The 17,097-nt window shown below is 38.3% G+C and overlaps 1 protein-coding gene across 2 annotated transcripts in view; it reads left to right on the top strand.

Annotated features, from left to right (window-relative positions):
• The first annotated feature begins 1,022 nt into the window (after positions 1 to 1,022).
• The window catches only part of LOC113535166 (fibrinogen C domain-containing protein 1), an 83,683-nt gene continuing 67,608 nt past the window's right edge, over positions 1,023 to 17,097 (top strand). The window contains exons 1-2 of one of the 2 annotated variants that reach the window (XM_026928359.3): positions 1,023 to 1,383; positions 1,595 to 1,684. In XM_026928359.3, coding sequence (XP_026784160.1) covers positions 1,637 to 1,684 — 48 coding nt within the window. In that variant the 5' untranslated portion in view covers positions 1,023 to 1,383; positions 1,595 to 1,636. Of the gene's footprint in view, positions 1,685 to 17,097 lie in introns of both variants that reach the window. The other variant, XM_053235830.1, reaches the window with a different exon arrangement.

The raw sequence follows: 17,097 nt of genomic DNA, 5'->3' as shown, positions 1-17,097 counted from the left end.
CTTTAAATGCAGAAAGGTCTTGTCAGAAATATTGCCAATGTGATGAACCTCACCACAACAGCGTATTTACAACTTGGAAACTCATTTTCGTATGAGTATTACTTAAGTGGTAATTTTGCATGGCAATATAACTTGTTGTCATTGATGATACAAAAATAAATGAAACCAAAAGAGGTTTTCTCACTCCATCCATTTTTTTTTTCTTACAACGTCCATTTTTTTCTGACCAAAACTACTTGAATCGTAATCACATCCTCTGATCTCATATGCACTAACTTCCTAGGAGGACCTGAAGGTAGCACCAGACCATGTTTGAAAAAATAAAATAAAAACTAAACAAATCTTGGAGACCAAGATTTGAAAATTACATGTTAAATATTATTAACAAAGATGAATGTGCAAGAGGTGGTTTTTCCGTCAAGGAGTGCATGGTAGCTTAGTGGTTAGCAAGTTTGCCTCGCACCTCTGGGGTTGGTGGTTTGAGTCCTGCCTCTGCCCTGTGTGCGTGGAGTTTGCATGTTCTCCCCTTGCTTCGGAGGTTTCCTCTGGGTGCTCTGGTTTCCTCCCCGAGTCCAAAGACATGTGTTGTAGGCTGATTGGGATCTCTGAAATGTCTGTAGTGTGTGTGCAGTTGTGCCCTGTGATGGGTTGGCACCCTGTCCAGGGTGTCCCCTGCCTTGTGCCCTGAGTCCCCAGGGGTAGGCTCCAGGAACCCTGCAACCCTGTGTAAGACAAGTAGTACAGAAAATGGGTGGATTTTTCCTTTAACCCTTAGCTTCTCATTTGTATCCTGTGTCATTTATTCAGCCAAATGAATAAACTGTAATGAAAATGTGCACTTATACCTAAATACAATGGATTTGATAACGTAAATGTTTGTATTTTGGATCATAAATCGGAGTCAGAGGCATGTTTCGTGCTTTTGTTTGGCAACTGGGTTGATTTTTCACCTGCAGACCTGGCAACCATGACTCCAATCTGGCAACCCTGTGCTGCTTCTCGTTTGTAAAGCGGCGCTTTAGCTTAGCAGAGACACACTACAGAGACGCTGAGTGAGATGTGAGACACACACATTTTTAATGACTACACATACTCTCTCATGGACGCTGCAGGATTAATACGAACTCCAACACTGCTGTGGATACACATTTATCCCAGAATACCGACATTTCTCTCTCTTTTTTAACCTATTTATTTTTCTCATCTCGTTAACGGACAGAGGAAGTTTCCTCACAGGAAGATTGGCGTGAGGAGAAGCGGCTCGCGCATCACTCGCAAACACAGCTGTGGTTGTTGTTTTCTTTTCTTTTCCCTCTCCGACATTTTCGAGCACATTTCTTGTCAAAGAACACATTTGGGACATTTTTCTTCTGATTTTTATGAGTAAGAAGTCATTTTAAGTGTGTTTTTCTTTTTCAAATGTGTGTCAGACCTGCAGCAGGTTCAGTAGCTCTGAGGTGGACGTGTGTGTGTGTGTGTACTGCTGAAGTAGTTCACATCTCCTACAGAGAAACTAAAACTGTGTGTTAATGGAGGGATTAAACAAAGCAGGATATATTTACAGTCCGTGAGGACAAATCTCGGATTTTTACAGGTTGTTGTCGGAGAATATTGGTGAAGGAGCTCTGCGAAAATCATGAACAGCGTGACGGAGCTTGAAGACGGACCTCAGCACAAGGCTCAGGTAGACAGCGCGAAATGAGACACAGCCATTTTACACACTCTCTCATTTAAACAGCATCATATCCCTCCATATCCCTGTAACACCGACCTCGGATAATTAGCTTAGTTGTCTGAAATATTCTTGCTTACACCTCATATGTATGGATTATCAGGGATGTTACAAACTTCCAGCATAGCCATGAGTGTGTTTTCCATTCTCCAATTATTATTATTATCAATATCAATGTGAAAAAGTGTGAAATGATTAAAAAAAAAAAATCATAAAAAAGAAGGCTTTACACAGGTTGCATATGAGTGCTGGATGCTCTGCTCTCTGCATTCACAGCACATCATGAAATTCTCTGTCCCCTATTTCTCTAGCCACTCTCAGAAATAAGGGTACTACACTGTACCTTTCCTTGTCTCTGGGGTGGTACCCTTATCATTTGTACCTTTAATGTGTATCTCTTACATGGGTTTTAAAAAAGGACTGTAATTACCTTTTAGAGCAGGGGTGTCAAGCATATGACCCATAGGCCAGGACCAGCCAGCTAGAGGTCCTAATCCGGTCCAGCGAATGAATTTCGAATCCGTTTTCAAAATGAAAAACTGTAACTGAATTCGAAAAAGAGAGCTAGTCTTTGTTCTTTCACTTCAATATTACAAAATACACAAAAGGGACTATTTTGTGAATTTTCATGACATACAATCTCAATTAAGTCCAGAATACCTTCTCAGATTATAAAGGTAGCACACTATACTGTTCCTTGTCACTGGGGTAGTACCATCACACGTACATGTTTTGTTTTGTAAAATTTCAAGGCGGTAAATACTTATGCAAGGCACTGTATGAGTCTATCTATCTATCTATCTATCTATCTATGTTCCTCTCTTTCTCTCTCTCTCTATCTGTCTATCTATCTGTCTAACTATCTATCTATCTACACCTCTCTCTCTCTCTCTCTCTCTATATATATATATATATATATATATATATATATATCTGTTTAACTAACTAACTATCTATCTACGTCTCTCTCTCTCTCTCTCTCTCTCTCTCTCAATCTATCTATCTGTTGAAGGTGATATATGTTTAGTCTGTTTGTTCATTCAGAATGCAACTTTCAGATAGATATCGATAATTGAACAATAGAGCTGTGCCCTATCGTATCGTTCCATGATATGCTGGTACAGTTCCTCCCCATGATAAGAATTTGTCATCCTGCGAAATCGATGATAGATGATGACAAGTTTATGCCCGGCAACGTGGGCATCTCACACATAGAACTAGAACAAGCATGACGGAAGGCGGAGTTCAAATACTAGACGAGGAAGAAGGAATCAATCCCCAAAAAAGGAGCATCCTCCGTAATATAGAAGTGGCTTGGATACAGAAGATCAGTTGTGAATCAGACGGCTGTCGAGACTATGCTGGTGTGACTTGTGGCCAAAAAGATAGTGTCGAATGTTATATTTTCATATCGTCATTTATATTGTTACTGCAAAATAATACCATGAAATATAGTGATATAGATTTAAGTAATATCGTAATATCACCCGTCCCTGATGAACACGGGACATTAGACTAAGTGTAACGTAGCTTATTACCTAAAATGAGTTTGAGGGAACTTGAGGGTACCACCCCAGTGACAAGAAATAATACAGTTTAGTACTCTTTTTTTGAGAGTCCACCATGACAAACATTCACCCCGAGAAGGAAGTGAGGGATGATGTTTCATTGCCAAGTGTGAAAGATTTGCAAGGACATCTGATTAATTCACTCAAGAATGATGGAACTTCAAACTGCATAAAAGACAAACTCCCCCAGTACTGTTTTAACATCTGCTGAGCCTGTATCCAGCTGGTTGCAAATGTAAACAGCTAAAGTACTTCCAGGCAGGTCTTGACCACATTACAGTTCCATATCACTTCGCCAAGTTAACAGAAATAATGAAAAACTTAGCCTACTGTCCACCACAGCACACAGATCTAACAACAAACAAAATGACAGACAATTTCAATTTTCCAGAAATGACTTTTAATATTTATGGAGAGCATGAAAATTTCAACAACTGGGTGACAGCTGTATTGGACAGTCCAAATGAAAAAAGCGAACATCAGAGGCAGGCGGCAACAGCAAACGACATAAAACAATCAGCGATGAACAGCTAGACAGGCTTGAGGGTGAAAAACATGAAGAAAACACCAAAAAAACAACAGCTTGGGCAGTAAATGTGTTTAACGATTGGCTTAAAGCCAAAAATACTTCTGTGGAAGAAGTATAGAGAGAGAGGGGACAAACACTTTAAATACCCAGCTGCGAGCTTTCTATGTCACTGTCAGAATCGCAGCTCTTGTGCTCTCTCTTTCTTTTTGCTTGCTTTCTCTCTCTCGCTCACTCTCTCTCTGCAATAACTGCATATCAATGGCTCAAGCCTCCGTTAGTAGTTCTAAAATGACGTTTTGGAATTAGCGACAAAGGCTTGAGATGGGATGCATAAAGAAATGAGTTCTACACACAAGAGCGTTTTAAGGACAATAACCTGACAAATATCGTGAAATAAAACAGCTGAACAATGTCTTGAGGTGTAGTAACTGTGTTATAAGTGGAATAATTGACTTAATAATTGACTTTGGTCTGTTGAATTATTAGAAAGATAACGCACACCTGAAGTGTAATGGCATTCCCCCTCGGGGGTGCATTATTTTTCTAATAATTCAACAGACCGGAGTCGATTATTCCTTACATATACTGTGAGAGTTAATTCAAATGTGAACTGTGGGTGTTAAGTCAGTGGCGAATATGTTATTCAACACTGCATTAAATCAGCAATGCAAATGTGAATTCAACACTGTAGGATGTAATCGAGCAAGGTGCAAACTGTGTGCAAACGATATGCCTTTTCGTTTATAAAACATAGTTATTTAAAAAAAAATTGTAACAGGTGGGAACCAAAGTGTTAACAGATATTTAAAACCATGCATTAACTTACATTAATTACTTGTGCAAACAATATAAAATGATAATAAAATCAACAGTAATATATTTCCACTATTTTATACTTTAGAATGTTTTTATAATTTTATTATAATTATATTATATTATAATAATATAATAAAATCACAAAAAACAGTTTTTACTTTGTGTAACTGTTTTTCTTAACATTGTTTTAAAAATCTGTGCAGTATGGCTAGTTAATGAATAGCCAATTACATATTTACATTGAGGCATTTACAATAAGGCGTTTACGTCTGTGACAGTATATACATTTGCACCTCCTGGGAGAATGATATAAATGAACAGTCTTAATAACCTCAGTAATAGACTCATTAAAGATATTTCCACCAAATATCATTGTTTTGTCTCTATCTGATCCTCCTGATATATTCTTTGTCAGGTACTGCAGATGTGCATGGTTCTGGTCATGTAATGAAATTAAGACAACCTATTATTTAATTTGTAGCTTGAGTAACTATTATTGCTGTTGAATACTCGATTCTGATTGGTCAGACGGTGTTGATTAATTTTGTATAACAGCAACTGTTACAGTGAGGGAAATCACAGATTTCTATGATGCACCTGTTTTGATACTTTATCATTTCTACTGTATAGTAACAGACTTGTATGTTGAATGCTCTACATGAATGGATTGAATCAGAAACATGAGGAGATTCTCATTTTTGGAAGGAGTCTCTAGTCTCAGCAGGAGTAACTGTAGTGGAGTAGTGTCAGAAGTAAAGTTGTTCCTGTACATTTTCCAACACGGGAAAGTCTTTAGGACGTAGAGGGCTTTGCACTTTGTGGTTTATCGGGAACAAGACAAGCTACAGTGTTTGTCTTATTAAAAAGAGAGGATGCTGAGTGAACAACTGTTAGCTGAATATAAAATAAGTGATTACAGGAACTACCTTGTTTAGAGGACGTTGCAAAACATCAAAAAGGATTAGAAAGTATTACTTCTTTCTTTAATAAATAAAACTTGAAGAGAACGAAAAAAGGAATAAAACACATTGGGACATGCTGTTATAGGAAAATAGTAAACTTCAGGGTGGTAACAATACCTCCACTATGTGTGAGTCTGGATCACACTACCCTGATGTTGATTATTTTCCTATAACAGCATGCCCTAAGTGTTTTATTCCTTACATATCACAAAGCCTTTTAAACAAAATTTCACACACAATTGTAAGTAGTGAGATTACATGGGTTAATTCAACATAATGGATATTTTTGTGGCAAAATACACACACAGACACACACACACTAGATCAGAGGATGAGGCTGTTTTCAGATAATAAAGTGCAGCTTAGATAAGAGAATTTTAAAACTTTCCTGTTTCTGCATTGATGCTTGTTTGTCTCTTAATAGCAGTTTAATTAAAAATCATTCTACTGTTATTTACTGTTTCACACTCGCTGTAATCTGCTGTGCAGATCTGGTGGATTTTCATCACTCTGCATTGTATGAGGCATAATTTTGCATTACTGTCACATCCTTATAAGCTACTGTATGTCATTACACCACTGTGTGTCATGTCGGTATCGATGGTCAGCGGCTTTTTTAAAACTGCTGTCATTAACTCACCTGTCTTACTTCTTCCAAGTGCTTTTGTCATGTGACACACACACACACGCACACACAGAGCTTTGCACCTGCTCATCTCACATTCTGCTCTTGTTTTACACAGCATACGTTATTTCAGGGCTTGCTAATTAATCAGTGTGAATTCATCTGGTTGCCTGGTGTTTATTAATAAAATCCTGCTCTTCAGGAGAGTAAGGGGCATTTGCGGGATGAACAAACTCAGCTATGGCTCAGTGTTTGAGTAATGCATTCTGCAATCCTGTCTTCTGCACATAGTGTCATGATTTTCCAGTTGTATGTGATGGGAAGAAACAGCTGACTCCTGGTCAGTGAGATATGTACCTGTTAAAAAGGGGTAAAAATAGGGGCGTTCCAGAGACACGAGCAGGTGGCCTTTTATAGAAAGGATCTTCCTCACTGCAGGAAGGTTTTTACTTGCTGTGGCTTGTTAAAAGTAAGTTAAACTATTATAAGTGTAAGGATGAAACGTTAGACCTAAACCCATCTTCTGTTTGATTCACATGCTTTCCATTCCAATACAATCAGATGATAAATTGGTAAAATTTTCAGGTCTGGAGACGTGTCACCTGAAACACCTCCACTCCTGAGTGACATGTTTCCTCCAGAGTGTTAGAAAGGATTCTATTATTTTCAAAATTTTACTGTTTTGCTTAAAATGTACTGGCAATTAGTCTTCAAATACTGACCTTCTGGTTTTGTGAAATACAGAGTGACTCTCAGATATGGAGGACACAAGTGAACTCAGATAAGATAAATAATAAATGCATAAATATATTGTGCAAAGTGGTAATAAACAAACAGTATAAATGAAATGTCACCAAATGTAAAATGAATTTCTATTTTGTTATATTTTGTTTGCACCTTTATTTGTCTGTTTGTTTGTTTGGATTTTTATGATATTTATTTTCATCCATCCATCCATTATGCAGTAGCTGGCAATATTCAAAGTAAAACTGGAGCACTTTTTTGCCCATTAAAAACAACTCAAGAGCTCTGATTGGTCCGAGACACTCATCTCTAATGGCTGCGGTCTCGGACAATCAATGTTCAAGCATTGCTGCAATCAGTGCAATGCAATTCATAAAAAACCTTCAATTTATTTTCTGGGGTCAGTTATACCTTTCACTAACATATATTTAGTTTGCAACGGTAAGCATTTTTCTGGTTAATTCTTGCTGGTTAATTCTTTCTGTGTTGCAAGCATTTTTCTGGTTAATTTTTGCTGTGATGCAGTGTACTTCCAGAGCAACCATCAATGATAAATACAGAAACAGAGCCTGCTAAAGCCCTCACTCCACTCTGCATTTGATGAAAGTTTATTTCCTGTTGTATGTAGTCTCTTAATGTAAGTAAGAAATTCATAAAATTCATCCTGCATTTTATTGTTTGTACTTATTTTTTTATCATTGCTTATTTGCAGCTTTAGACAATAGAGTGAAATTTGCATTCAGAAATATTCTAGTTCATCAAAAAAAAAAAAACAAAAAAAAAAACTCCATATTCACAGCTTTGGCAGGAGACTTTTGAGACATTGGAGACAATTGCCATCTGCTTTCTGCACATCAGATCTCTCTACTGCAAGCATTTTAGTAAGTTCAATCTCCAGATTGGCAGACAAAAGAAACACTGAAGGTTTTTTTTTTTAATCAAGTACATATTTACATTGAATTCCCAGCACAAATGACTGAAAGCACTTCATAAGCTGTATTCAGGCAGACTTCAAGAGAATCACCAAATCCAATTAAAGACTTTTCACAGCATGAGTCCCCCACTGTGCAATAATAATAATAAGCGTGTTTGCTTGGCTGGGTATCATGAAGCATGGGCGCTGTTTCCTGGTATGTTCTGAAATGTCTGCTAGGTCCTACAGGAGCATGGATACTTATGCACTTTGGCCATAAACTCACCCTGAAATGGTCTTGGCATGCAGTTCCAATAATGACACGAATGAATGGTTCATGATAGACCCTGCCATTTTGTTCTGCTCTCCACAAGCACAGCAGCTCAAATGTATAATGGATCTGGTGAGCCTCAGAACAGGAATGTCAGAAAGTGAGTCACAGATGAGCTAAGAGAAAATGCTCTCATACTACTTTCTTACAATATGTGTTGTATTAAGCAGGAGGAGCTGTGGCAACTTGCTTCAGTCGGTTATGTAGATGAATCAAATCACCAACGGAAAGACTGAGGCTTGCCAACATATTTCTTGGCTCAGCTCCTATCAGTATTAGGCATACCATCTGCTTTTATGCGAATTTAGAGTTTGTGCGTGAGAAAACCTTCATGAAATCATCAGAAAATTAAAAACGAATTTTGTTACCCTTTTTTTTGAGGTGTAAAAAAATGTGATGTCCAAAACTGCAGAACACCATACTAGATAATATGTCAGAATATTACTGTGTCAAAATGGTCAAAATCACATATTTTGACCTGTTTTCAGAATCTTCACACTTGGTTGTTTCATGCTTATTGAGTTTCAGGATTATATCTGGATGGAGGTTAAACACATAAAAATCAAAGTACAAATGCAAGACATATTTAAACATGTTCGCTCAAACCACTTCAAGACACATTTTACCAAGTGTAAAGGCATTTGGACTAAGATCCTGTGCGACCCAAGAGAAAAGTCATGGGAGTGGCAGTTTGTACAATTACATTTGTGTGGGAGTGGACAGTCAGGGTATTAATCTTGTGGAAAGACCACATTCATTAACATTGGAGCATATCTTGTTTTTGTCCCTGGAATATTTGCACTTATTGATGGAAGCAAAAATTCTTTTGTCAGGTTTTTAGAAATTCACTGTGAAACTTTTGCCAGGAAGAATATTTAGTGCCTGCAGGATTTTCTGGCCCCACTATGGCTAAGACTGATGTGTCTCAGCTCAACCCTAAACAAGGCCTGTGTGTATAATTAAGTCTTTGGGTTTTGGTTTTAGCTGACGGATTGTGGATGAGCGTGAAATCTCAGAGTCTCCAGCTTATGGATGGCTTTTGCTTCACTGTTGCTGTGCATGTTAAATATCCATTATAGCAGTGTGAAGGAATAAAGGAGAGACAAATCTGACTCATGCTGAACAAAGACAGTACTGAATGAATGCAGGGCATGAGCAGCTCTTTTCTTCTTAGAAGGTAGTTTGTTGGTCCAACAAACCTTTAAGAAGTTGCGAAGACCACAAGGTTCCACCTGTTTGAAATGTATATAAAAAAGAGATACTCTGTGGTTCTTCGAATGGTTAAGGGTTCTAACTTCTAAAGTGATGCTGTCCTTGAGTCCTGGTTTTCATTTCCAAACCAGCAGCATTTAGTGCTTTTTTGTCCTATTGTATCTCTTTTGTGATAGAAGGCTGTGAAATGGCTGTGGGAACACAGGTTTATTTGTTTATAGATTGTACAGAGCAAAAATAAATTTAATTCTAAAGTATCTGGCGTATGGCTTTAATATCCTACAGCTCCACTCTGGTCCTCTCCTCACATCCTGTACATCCTTGCACATCCTTGGCAAACCTACCCCACATAATGATGGAAAGGTGCACCAAAACAAGAAGTATTATGGTACCTGTAGATTTAGTCTTTCTACAGTCCAGGGTCCGAAGCCTGTTTGTGTTTAACCCACTCACTGGGGTTAAACAGAAAACAGGCTTCGGACCCTGGACTGTAGAAAGACTAAACCAAAGAGGCAGAGCTGCCCTGAACAGTCCTTCCAAACCAGTGCCTTGCCCTAACTCATAAAAGTCAATAGATGGCAAGTGATGATTTCTGGGGCAACATACAGTGCTGTGGCAACGAATAGCTCTAGATTTCACTGTAGCCATGGTTGGCAAGTTGGCACACTCCAAGGCACCAGGAGGTACTGAAGTTTCAGGCAGCAAGTAACTATACTCATGGGACGAGGGATCAGGTGGAACATCAGCAGTAGGCATTATAGTGATTACCAAGTCCTATTGGCAAGTTCTTTGCCTTGCTGGGGATTCCTACCTTAGTCCGATCTCCCATCCAATGTAAACCTAAACCAGGGACTGGAGAGATGCACCATGGCACTGTAGAGGATCTATCCACAAGCCCAGTGAACGCAAGTTTTTGTATTTGTGTTCATTTACCTGGTACTTAATGTGCTATCTTATGAGGCATGACTATTAGAGCAACGGCCCATTTGTGCAATTACCATTTCATCCCACTGTCAGGCTCAGAATATGAGAAGCATTGGAAAGGGTAATAATATCACAAGCTTTGTTCCTGTAGTCTAGTGGCTTGATAAAATTGATTATTGAACTCATCTACATAAGGCTTAGGGGAACAATTATATAAAACTATGACACATCTTCTCCTCCTATTAAACTACCCAAATCTAGAGCTTTCTCCAGTCGTAATGTGCCCTGTCCTCTTGGTTTAGGTTATGTGACCTCTTCATCCTCTGTTTGTGTTTACATTTTATGCCAAATGTCTTACATGTCAATAAAGGTTCCTGGTGGGCTTTAAAGGCAGAATAGCATTAGCAGTACTGCCATAGCAATGGGGGTAATTTCCCTGGTGGCAAAATGCAGAGGAAGTACAAAAGGCTAACATTCAAGGATTGTAGGAAAATCTCACAGGGGATGAAAGTAGAGCATAGATTGAGATACTAATAGGGGAAGGGAAATAGGTTGGTCACAGACAGCCTGTCTTGTACTTTAGAATACTTTTTGTAGTCTGTCAGGTGCCATTTGGGACCATAGACACCAAGATGGAAAACAGGTAGGGACAAACCTATTAATGCCTGCATTCTACAGTTGTAACAAGTTGTTGTCAAATCATTGTGGTAGGTGTTTCAAAACAAACACTATTAAGGGATTCTGATGGTAGACTACTTGATGATTTACCATGGCCTCTCTCTTGACATGGTGAAATGATTGTGCTGCAGTTCGGTACTTTATAACTGTAATATTCCATGAAAGACAAAAGTGAATGATTTTGGCTAATGGACTTCTACCAGTGGGATTTCTACTACTTCTACTACTGAGATTTGATATTCTGATCAGGAGTTCAATGTATGTGAATTTAAGCCATTGTCTAATAGATATGGCTTATAGGTTTAAAATATGCATGCAACAAAACATGACAGGGTGTGCTGTTATAGGATATAATCAACAACTAACCTGAAATTGATTATTTTTCCTGTAACAACACATAATAAAAGTGATTTATTATTCCTATACCACAGCAATTTGCAAACGATAACAATTAGAATGACATATCATGCTTTTGTTATCCATTTATAGTTACAATGTTCACAAAACAATCCTATTATTACTTATAGCATATCTGAACAGTCATTCCCCTTACCAGCTTCTCTAAAGTTGATAAGACAAAAAAAAAATACATCTTGTCATGTTAATCAAGAAACCACAAAGTGCCAACTCCTCTGTCCTGAAGACTTTCTTGTATTGGAAAACCTAAAGTTACAGCATTAACTTTACTTCTGATTGTTACAAAGTGGTGACGCTGGAGACTTCTTCCAAAAATAAAATAAGCATCTCCCCACAGAAAATTTCACATCAATAATTAGACACATTTATAAAATGTGTTTATGTGGCTAGTCCACCATACAGGTCCCTGAGTTAGTTGTTAATGTAGAAATGGCAAGTATTAGAACAAGAGCATTAATATAATCCTTGCAGCCAGCACTACTATCAGAGCTGCTGTTATAGAAAATTAATTAACAGCTTCTGAACATTCAGAATCGAGTATTCAACAGCACTGTGGTATAAAGAATATTGCTTTATTGACTAATGGAAGGTAACTTGTTTCCAGCAAAATGCAACTAAACATTCTAAATAAAATAGAATAAGTGATTCAGCATTGTATTATTAGTATTATTGGGTGGAAAAATAGAAATAGCTCAGCAGGGTGGTACAGCTCCTTGATAAAGCTCATTAAATGAAGCAGCTACTTACATTAATTTCAGCAGAGAAGTTAAATAATTTTTTAATGGATTATTGCAATTGTATTTTGTGTAATGGATTAGTTCAACAGCAAATGTTATTATGTTATCTCTGTGTGTGTGTGTGTGTGTGTACCTGGAAGCCTCTTAATGTGACTCTGGAGAAGAGCAGTGAGTGTAAATAAAATGGATGACCCCGATAACTCAACACACTCTCTGATGTCCCAGATGATAAAATTCTTCCATTTGCTTTTTCTTTAAACTGCTGTCTGGCTGAGCGTTTATTCTTCAGACCTTAAACACTTCAGTGTGATCCCTTGGTATTGCACTGTGGAAATTCAGTGGAACAGTGAGTGGGTGCTGCTGTGCCATGCGCCCTGCTCTGGGACTCGTAAACAAGTTTATGAGGCTTCTTATTGAGGAAGAGCCGCCTCCTTACTTCTAAAATTTGGAAATGCATCTCAGTTTTATTGTAAAATGAGGTGAGGCTCTGAGGTATTTGGATGATTTGAGACTTTTGGTATTTTATCCATTACACTTGGACTTCATGTGGTTGTTTTCTTTAAACTGAACTTCGAAAGCAGTAGAAGGGAACATGCATTCACCATATGTACAAGGTAATAGATACACAAGCTAGTATTTTTCTGGACTGTTATTTTCCAGGTCCTCCAGTTTCCTTCCACTGTAATTGTAATGACCAAAAACATGTTGGAATGTGGATTGACAGTCTAAATTGTGTGTGTGTGTGTATGTGCATGTGATGCTATCCAGGGTGCCTTATGCCAGTCTAACTGAGATATGAAAAACACTTAACTGCACCAGTAGGCATCAGTACCTCTGGTTCTTTATGTATCATACACTGCCCTTGTGGCACAAGTCTCCTGTGTGATTCTATTATGATTCACTTGCAAGGTTCTAATAACAAAAAGTCAAGCTGCTTGTAACATAAAGCTAAGGGTTTGATTCCAAGGGAAAGTATGTATCTGTGGACTATTTGGCAGTGTCACATGTACCAAAACAGAATGTACAGATAAAGTTTTGTGTGCCACTGAAACAGACAAAATTAATAGAAGAAGTAAAATACTGGATACAAACACTGTACACTGAATATGTTCACATTGAAATGATTATGTGCTTTGTGCTCATTTGTTGGTCGGTGTTGTATGTTAGTTATTGCTGTGAGAATTTCCTGGTTGTTTAGCATGCCATGGGGGACTTTGCTAGCCCGGTTACAAAGGTATTTAATAGGAGACAAAACTTTTCTCTTTTCTCACTCACCATTTTTGGACAGTAAACATTGGACTTCCAAAATGCAATGCAGCTACACAACGCAGTTGTGTTGAGTTACAGCAGAGACTAGTTTCAGCTAGTTAGCAATCTAAGAGATGATGAGTATGATGATAAAGGGGGTATTAGCATTAACGTTGAAGCTTTGGAAACTGATCTGTTTAAGCAGAGTGTCCAGAGAACTGGACAGACAAAAAAAAAAACTAACGTGCTGCTGTATCGTTACGCTGAAACACCTTGTTGATGAGAGAGATCAGAGGAAAATGACCAGATTGGTCTGAGCTGACAGGAAGTCTATAGTAACTTAAATAAGAACTCTTTACAACCATGGTGACCAGAAAAGCATCTCAGAACACACAACACATCAAACCTTGAGGGGGTGGGCTACAATAGCAGAAGACCACAGCAAATTCCACTACTGTCAGCCAAGAACAATCACACCCCGCACTGCACCATGCTCCCTCCGATCCTCTAGCACTGCTTGACTGGTCCCACCATCTCTCAGTGTACAAGGAAGGCTTGCATCAAGACTCTTCTCTGTTCTACCACCTAGTTGGTGAAATGAACTTCCCCAACATGTCCGAACAGCAATCATTGGCAGTCTTCAAACATCATCTAAAGACCTACCGCTTCCTGAAGTACTTAAATTAACACTTTAATAAAAAAAAAACTAATTGTGTTGTCTGTGTGCTTTTCTTACTATACTAGCTCCCCAACAGAGTTTTCGACTGATGGTATTCTTAGTCCATGACCTGACTGAAGTGAAGTGAACCAGTAACAGGATGTAATTATTGATAGAAAGAGTGATTACATGAATTACTATATCCTGCCTGGCAGCTCGGACCAATCTGAGCAGATGTATGACAGTGAGTGCAAGCTGGCTCTGAATTTCATTACAAAATAAATCTGGGACACCATTATAAGTCATTCGGCATGCATTTTTCCTGTTAAGGTCATATGTGTACATAGTATGTAGTTTAGGTATATTTGTTAGGGCATCTACTAATCTTTGCCCAAAGCTTTTTTCTTTCCCTCCAAAAATGAACTGTCACTTATATTTTAAAGATGGGTCATAAAAGTGCTTATAACATCATGCCTTTTGGTTTTGGTCGAGGATTGTCTGGCCTTGTCCCATACTTCTACCGGATACAGTTCTCTGCTTAACGAATCAGCGCTTGCTTGCTGCACTGCACCACAGATGAACCTGCATTGTTCACCTTGACACCTTGAGCCTTTGTGAGCTATGCTCTCCTCTGTGTCCTAACGGTAATATGTTTTTGTAGAAGTATAAATCAGCCTCCATTGGTTAAAGCTCTGTGCTAATGATTGGAAGCTTATGAGGTCAATTCCCAGGACTGCTCGAGAACCACTATCAGGCCATAAAGTACTCAGCCATAAACCTTGATAGTATCTGTTTGGAATAAAAGCAGTTGAATGAATAAATGCAAATGTGTTCAGACACAGGTGTATGTGTATGAATCTCTCATTTTCCTCAGCCTCTCTTCTGGTGCATGAGACATTGCAGATAAAAATGGTGCATTGTATGTGTCTGTCTTTGATATGTGTGTAACCATGTGTGTTTGCAAGTTAATCTTTTGTCCTCTTATGTTTCTGAGTGAGACAGAGCAGATTGGGGCTATGTGCTTTCTACTGGTGCATTGGGAGTACAGAAAGAGAGAAAGTAAAAGCGAGAGAAAGAACAAGCGATAGGAGAGTTATGCACCCCCTTCAACGCTTTCCACAGCTTAGGTGCCTGGCCGAAAGACAAATCGTTGCCTGGTCACGTCCTTGGATTCCACTGCTGAGAAAACCTGCTGAAAGTGGACAGTATAGCTGTAGCTTGAAACTCCATAGAGTTATAGATGGTCTCACATTCATACACACATACGAACACACACAGAGATGTAGAGAGAGAGAGAGAGAGAGAGATGCACTATAATTCTGTTCATTAGAGCGCTACTACTGCACCATAGATTGTCAAAGTGCTTTACAATATTAGTGTTTATAATTAATTTATAAACAGATTTTATAATGCATTATGAACCCTGACATTATGAAGACATTTATTTATTCTTTATTGTAAGGAGCAAAACTGGCCAGGGTGGAGTGGTGTGGAGTTACTGTGTCCACCTCAAAGTTGATTATTTTTCTATAACAGCAAGTGTTTTGTTCCTCTTATGCCATAGCCATATGTCGATGAAAAGAGCGACACATACTTTTTATTCATTTATGGTTACATTTACATCATACATCAACGATTTTACATTTTCTTTGTTAAATAATAACAACTGTATTAGGCTCGTACTGTAGGCTTAGGTTATGTGGCGCATCTGCCATACAAATCCCTGTGAATGAGCTGTTACTATAGAAACAATAATGGACTAGAACAAACGCATTAATACAAACCTGTGATTTGGTTTGCAGTCTGAACTGCTGCCAAAGCCTTACTGACCAATCAGAATCAAGAATTCAGCAGTGCTGTGGTATAAAAGGTGTTATGCATGTAACTGCTTTTGAGCAATTACACAGACTTATATGTAGCCTTCATATTATACAGGGATTAGAAAGTATTATGTACACTATATAACAAGGCATAAATGCATTTATAATGTATTATGAGTACAGGAACCACTCATATGAAAGAGCTAAATGTTAAACCTGTTACACACACACACACACGTAAACACAACATGACCCAAAGTCATACAGAGCTGAAAGAGGTTAGCAGTGCTGCTCAGTTTAAAAATGTAATGATGAGTACTTTGCAGGTAGACGCCAGCCATAAATGACTGTTATTTCCAGGACAGTTTCTGCTGAAGCACTCATTTTCCCACCTTACCACAAGCAACCTTTTCTGAGATGCTGGGAAAGTACTTGGTGTCCTCAATGCCACATCTCAGTAAATACCGTCACATGGACCTTTCTGCCAGTACACGCACAAGCAATTCAAGGTTCTCAGTGAGAAAGCTTCCTTGTTGACCACTCTGTGAAGGCGACAAATAGCTATAATAGAGATATAAATAGAGATAAAAGCTCTCAGAAGAAATTATGAACGTTTGGTTGAATTGCTTCTGTCAGGGACGTAACTTCACCACCCTAGAGCGTGCTGCCAATTATACACAAATAAGAGGTGAATTTAGATGATTAATCCATGCTATGTTATACTGTACATTGTATCATATCACAACTAATTTATTTATTAGTTTTGTTTTAAATAGTATGCATTTATTAATCATTTTCCCCATTACAGATCTCCAATTATGAATCAGTACAGGTGAATAAAGGTAATATATTGTGAATAAACCATGTACAAGTGTCTGTTTTGGACTGAAACCTTAATTAATCCCCAATATGTGTCCCTTAAAATAAGGTGTTACCTTTCACCAAGTGCCAGTGGCAGCTAAAGCTAAGTCCATACATTCACAATCCTAAAACCACTGTAACAATCACGGTACACAACATTCATATAGTTTATAGTATAGCACACTTTATGTCAGAGGTGTCCAGTCTAATCCTCAAAGGGTTGGTGTGGCAGCAGGTTTTTGTTCCAAACAAACAGGAGCCACACATGATAGTCACTTGAAGGTCAAGATTAACTAAAGGAAAACCTTCATCCATGCCAACC

The sequence above is a fragment of the Pangasianodon hypophthalmus genome, chromosome 8 (assembly GCF_027358585.1).
Source record: "Pangasianodon hypophthalmus isolate fPanHyp1 chromosome 8, fPanHyp1.pri, whole genome shotgun sequence".
Lineage (NCBI taxonomy): Eukaryota > Metazoa > Chordata > Actinopteri > Siluriformes > Pangasiidae > Pangasianodon > Pangasianodon hypophthalmus.
Note: the sequence above shows the minus strand (reverse complement) of the source record. Positions and strands in the feature narration are given on the sequence as shown.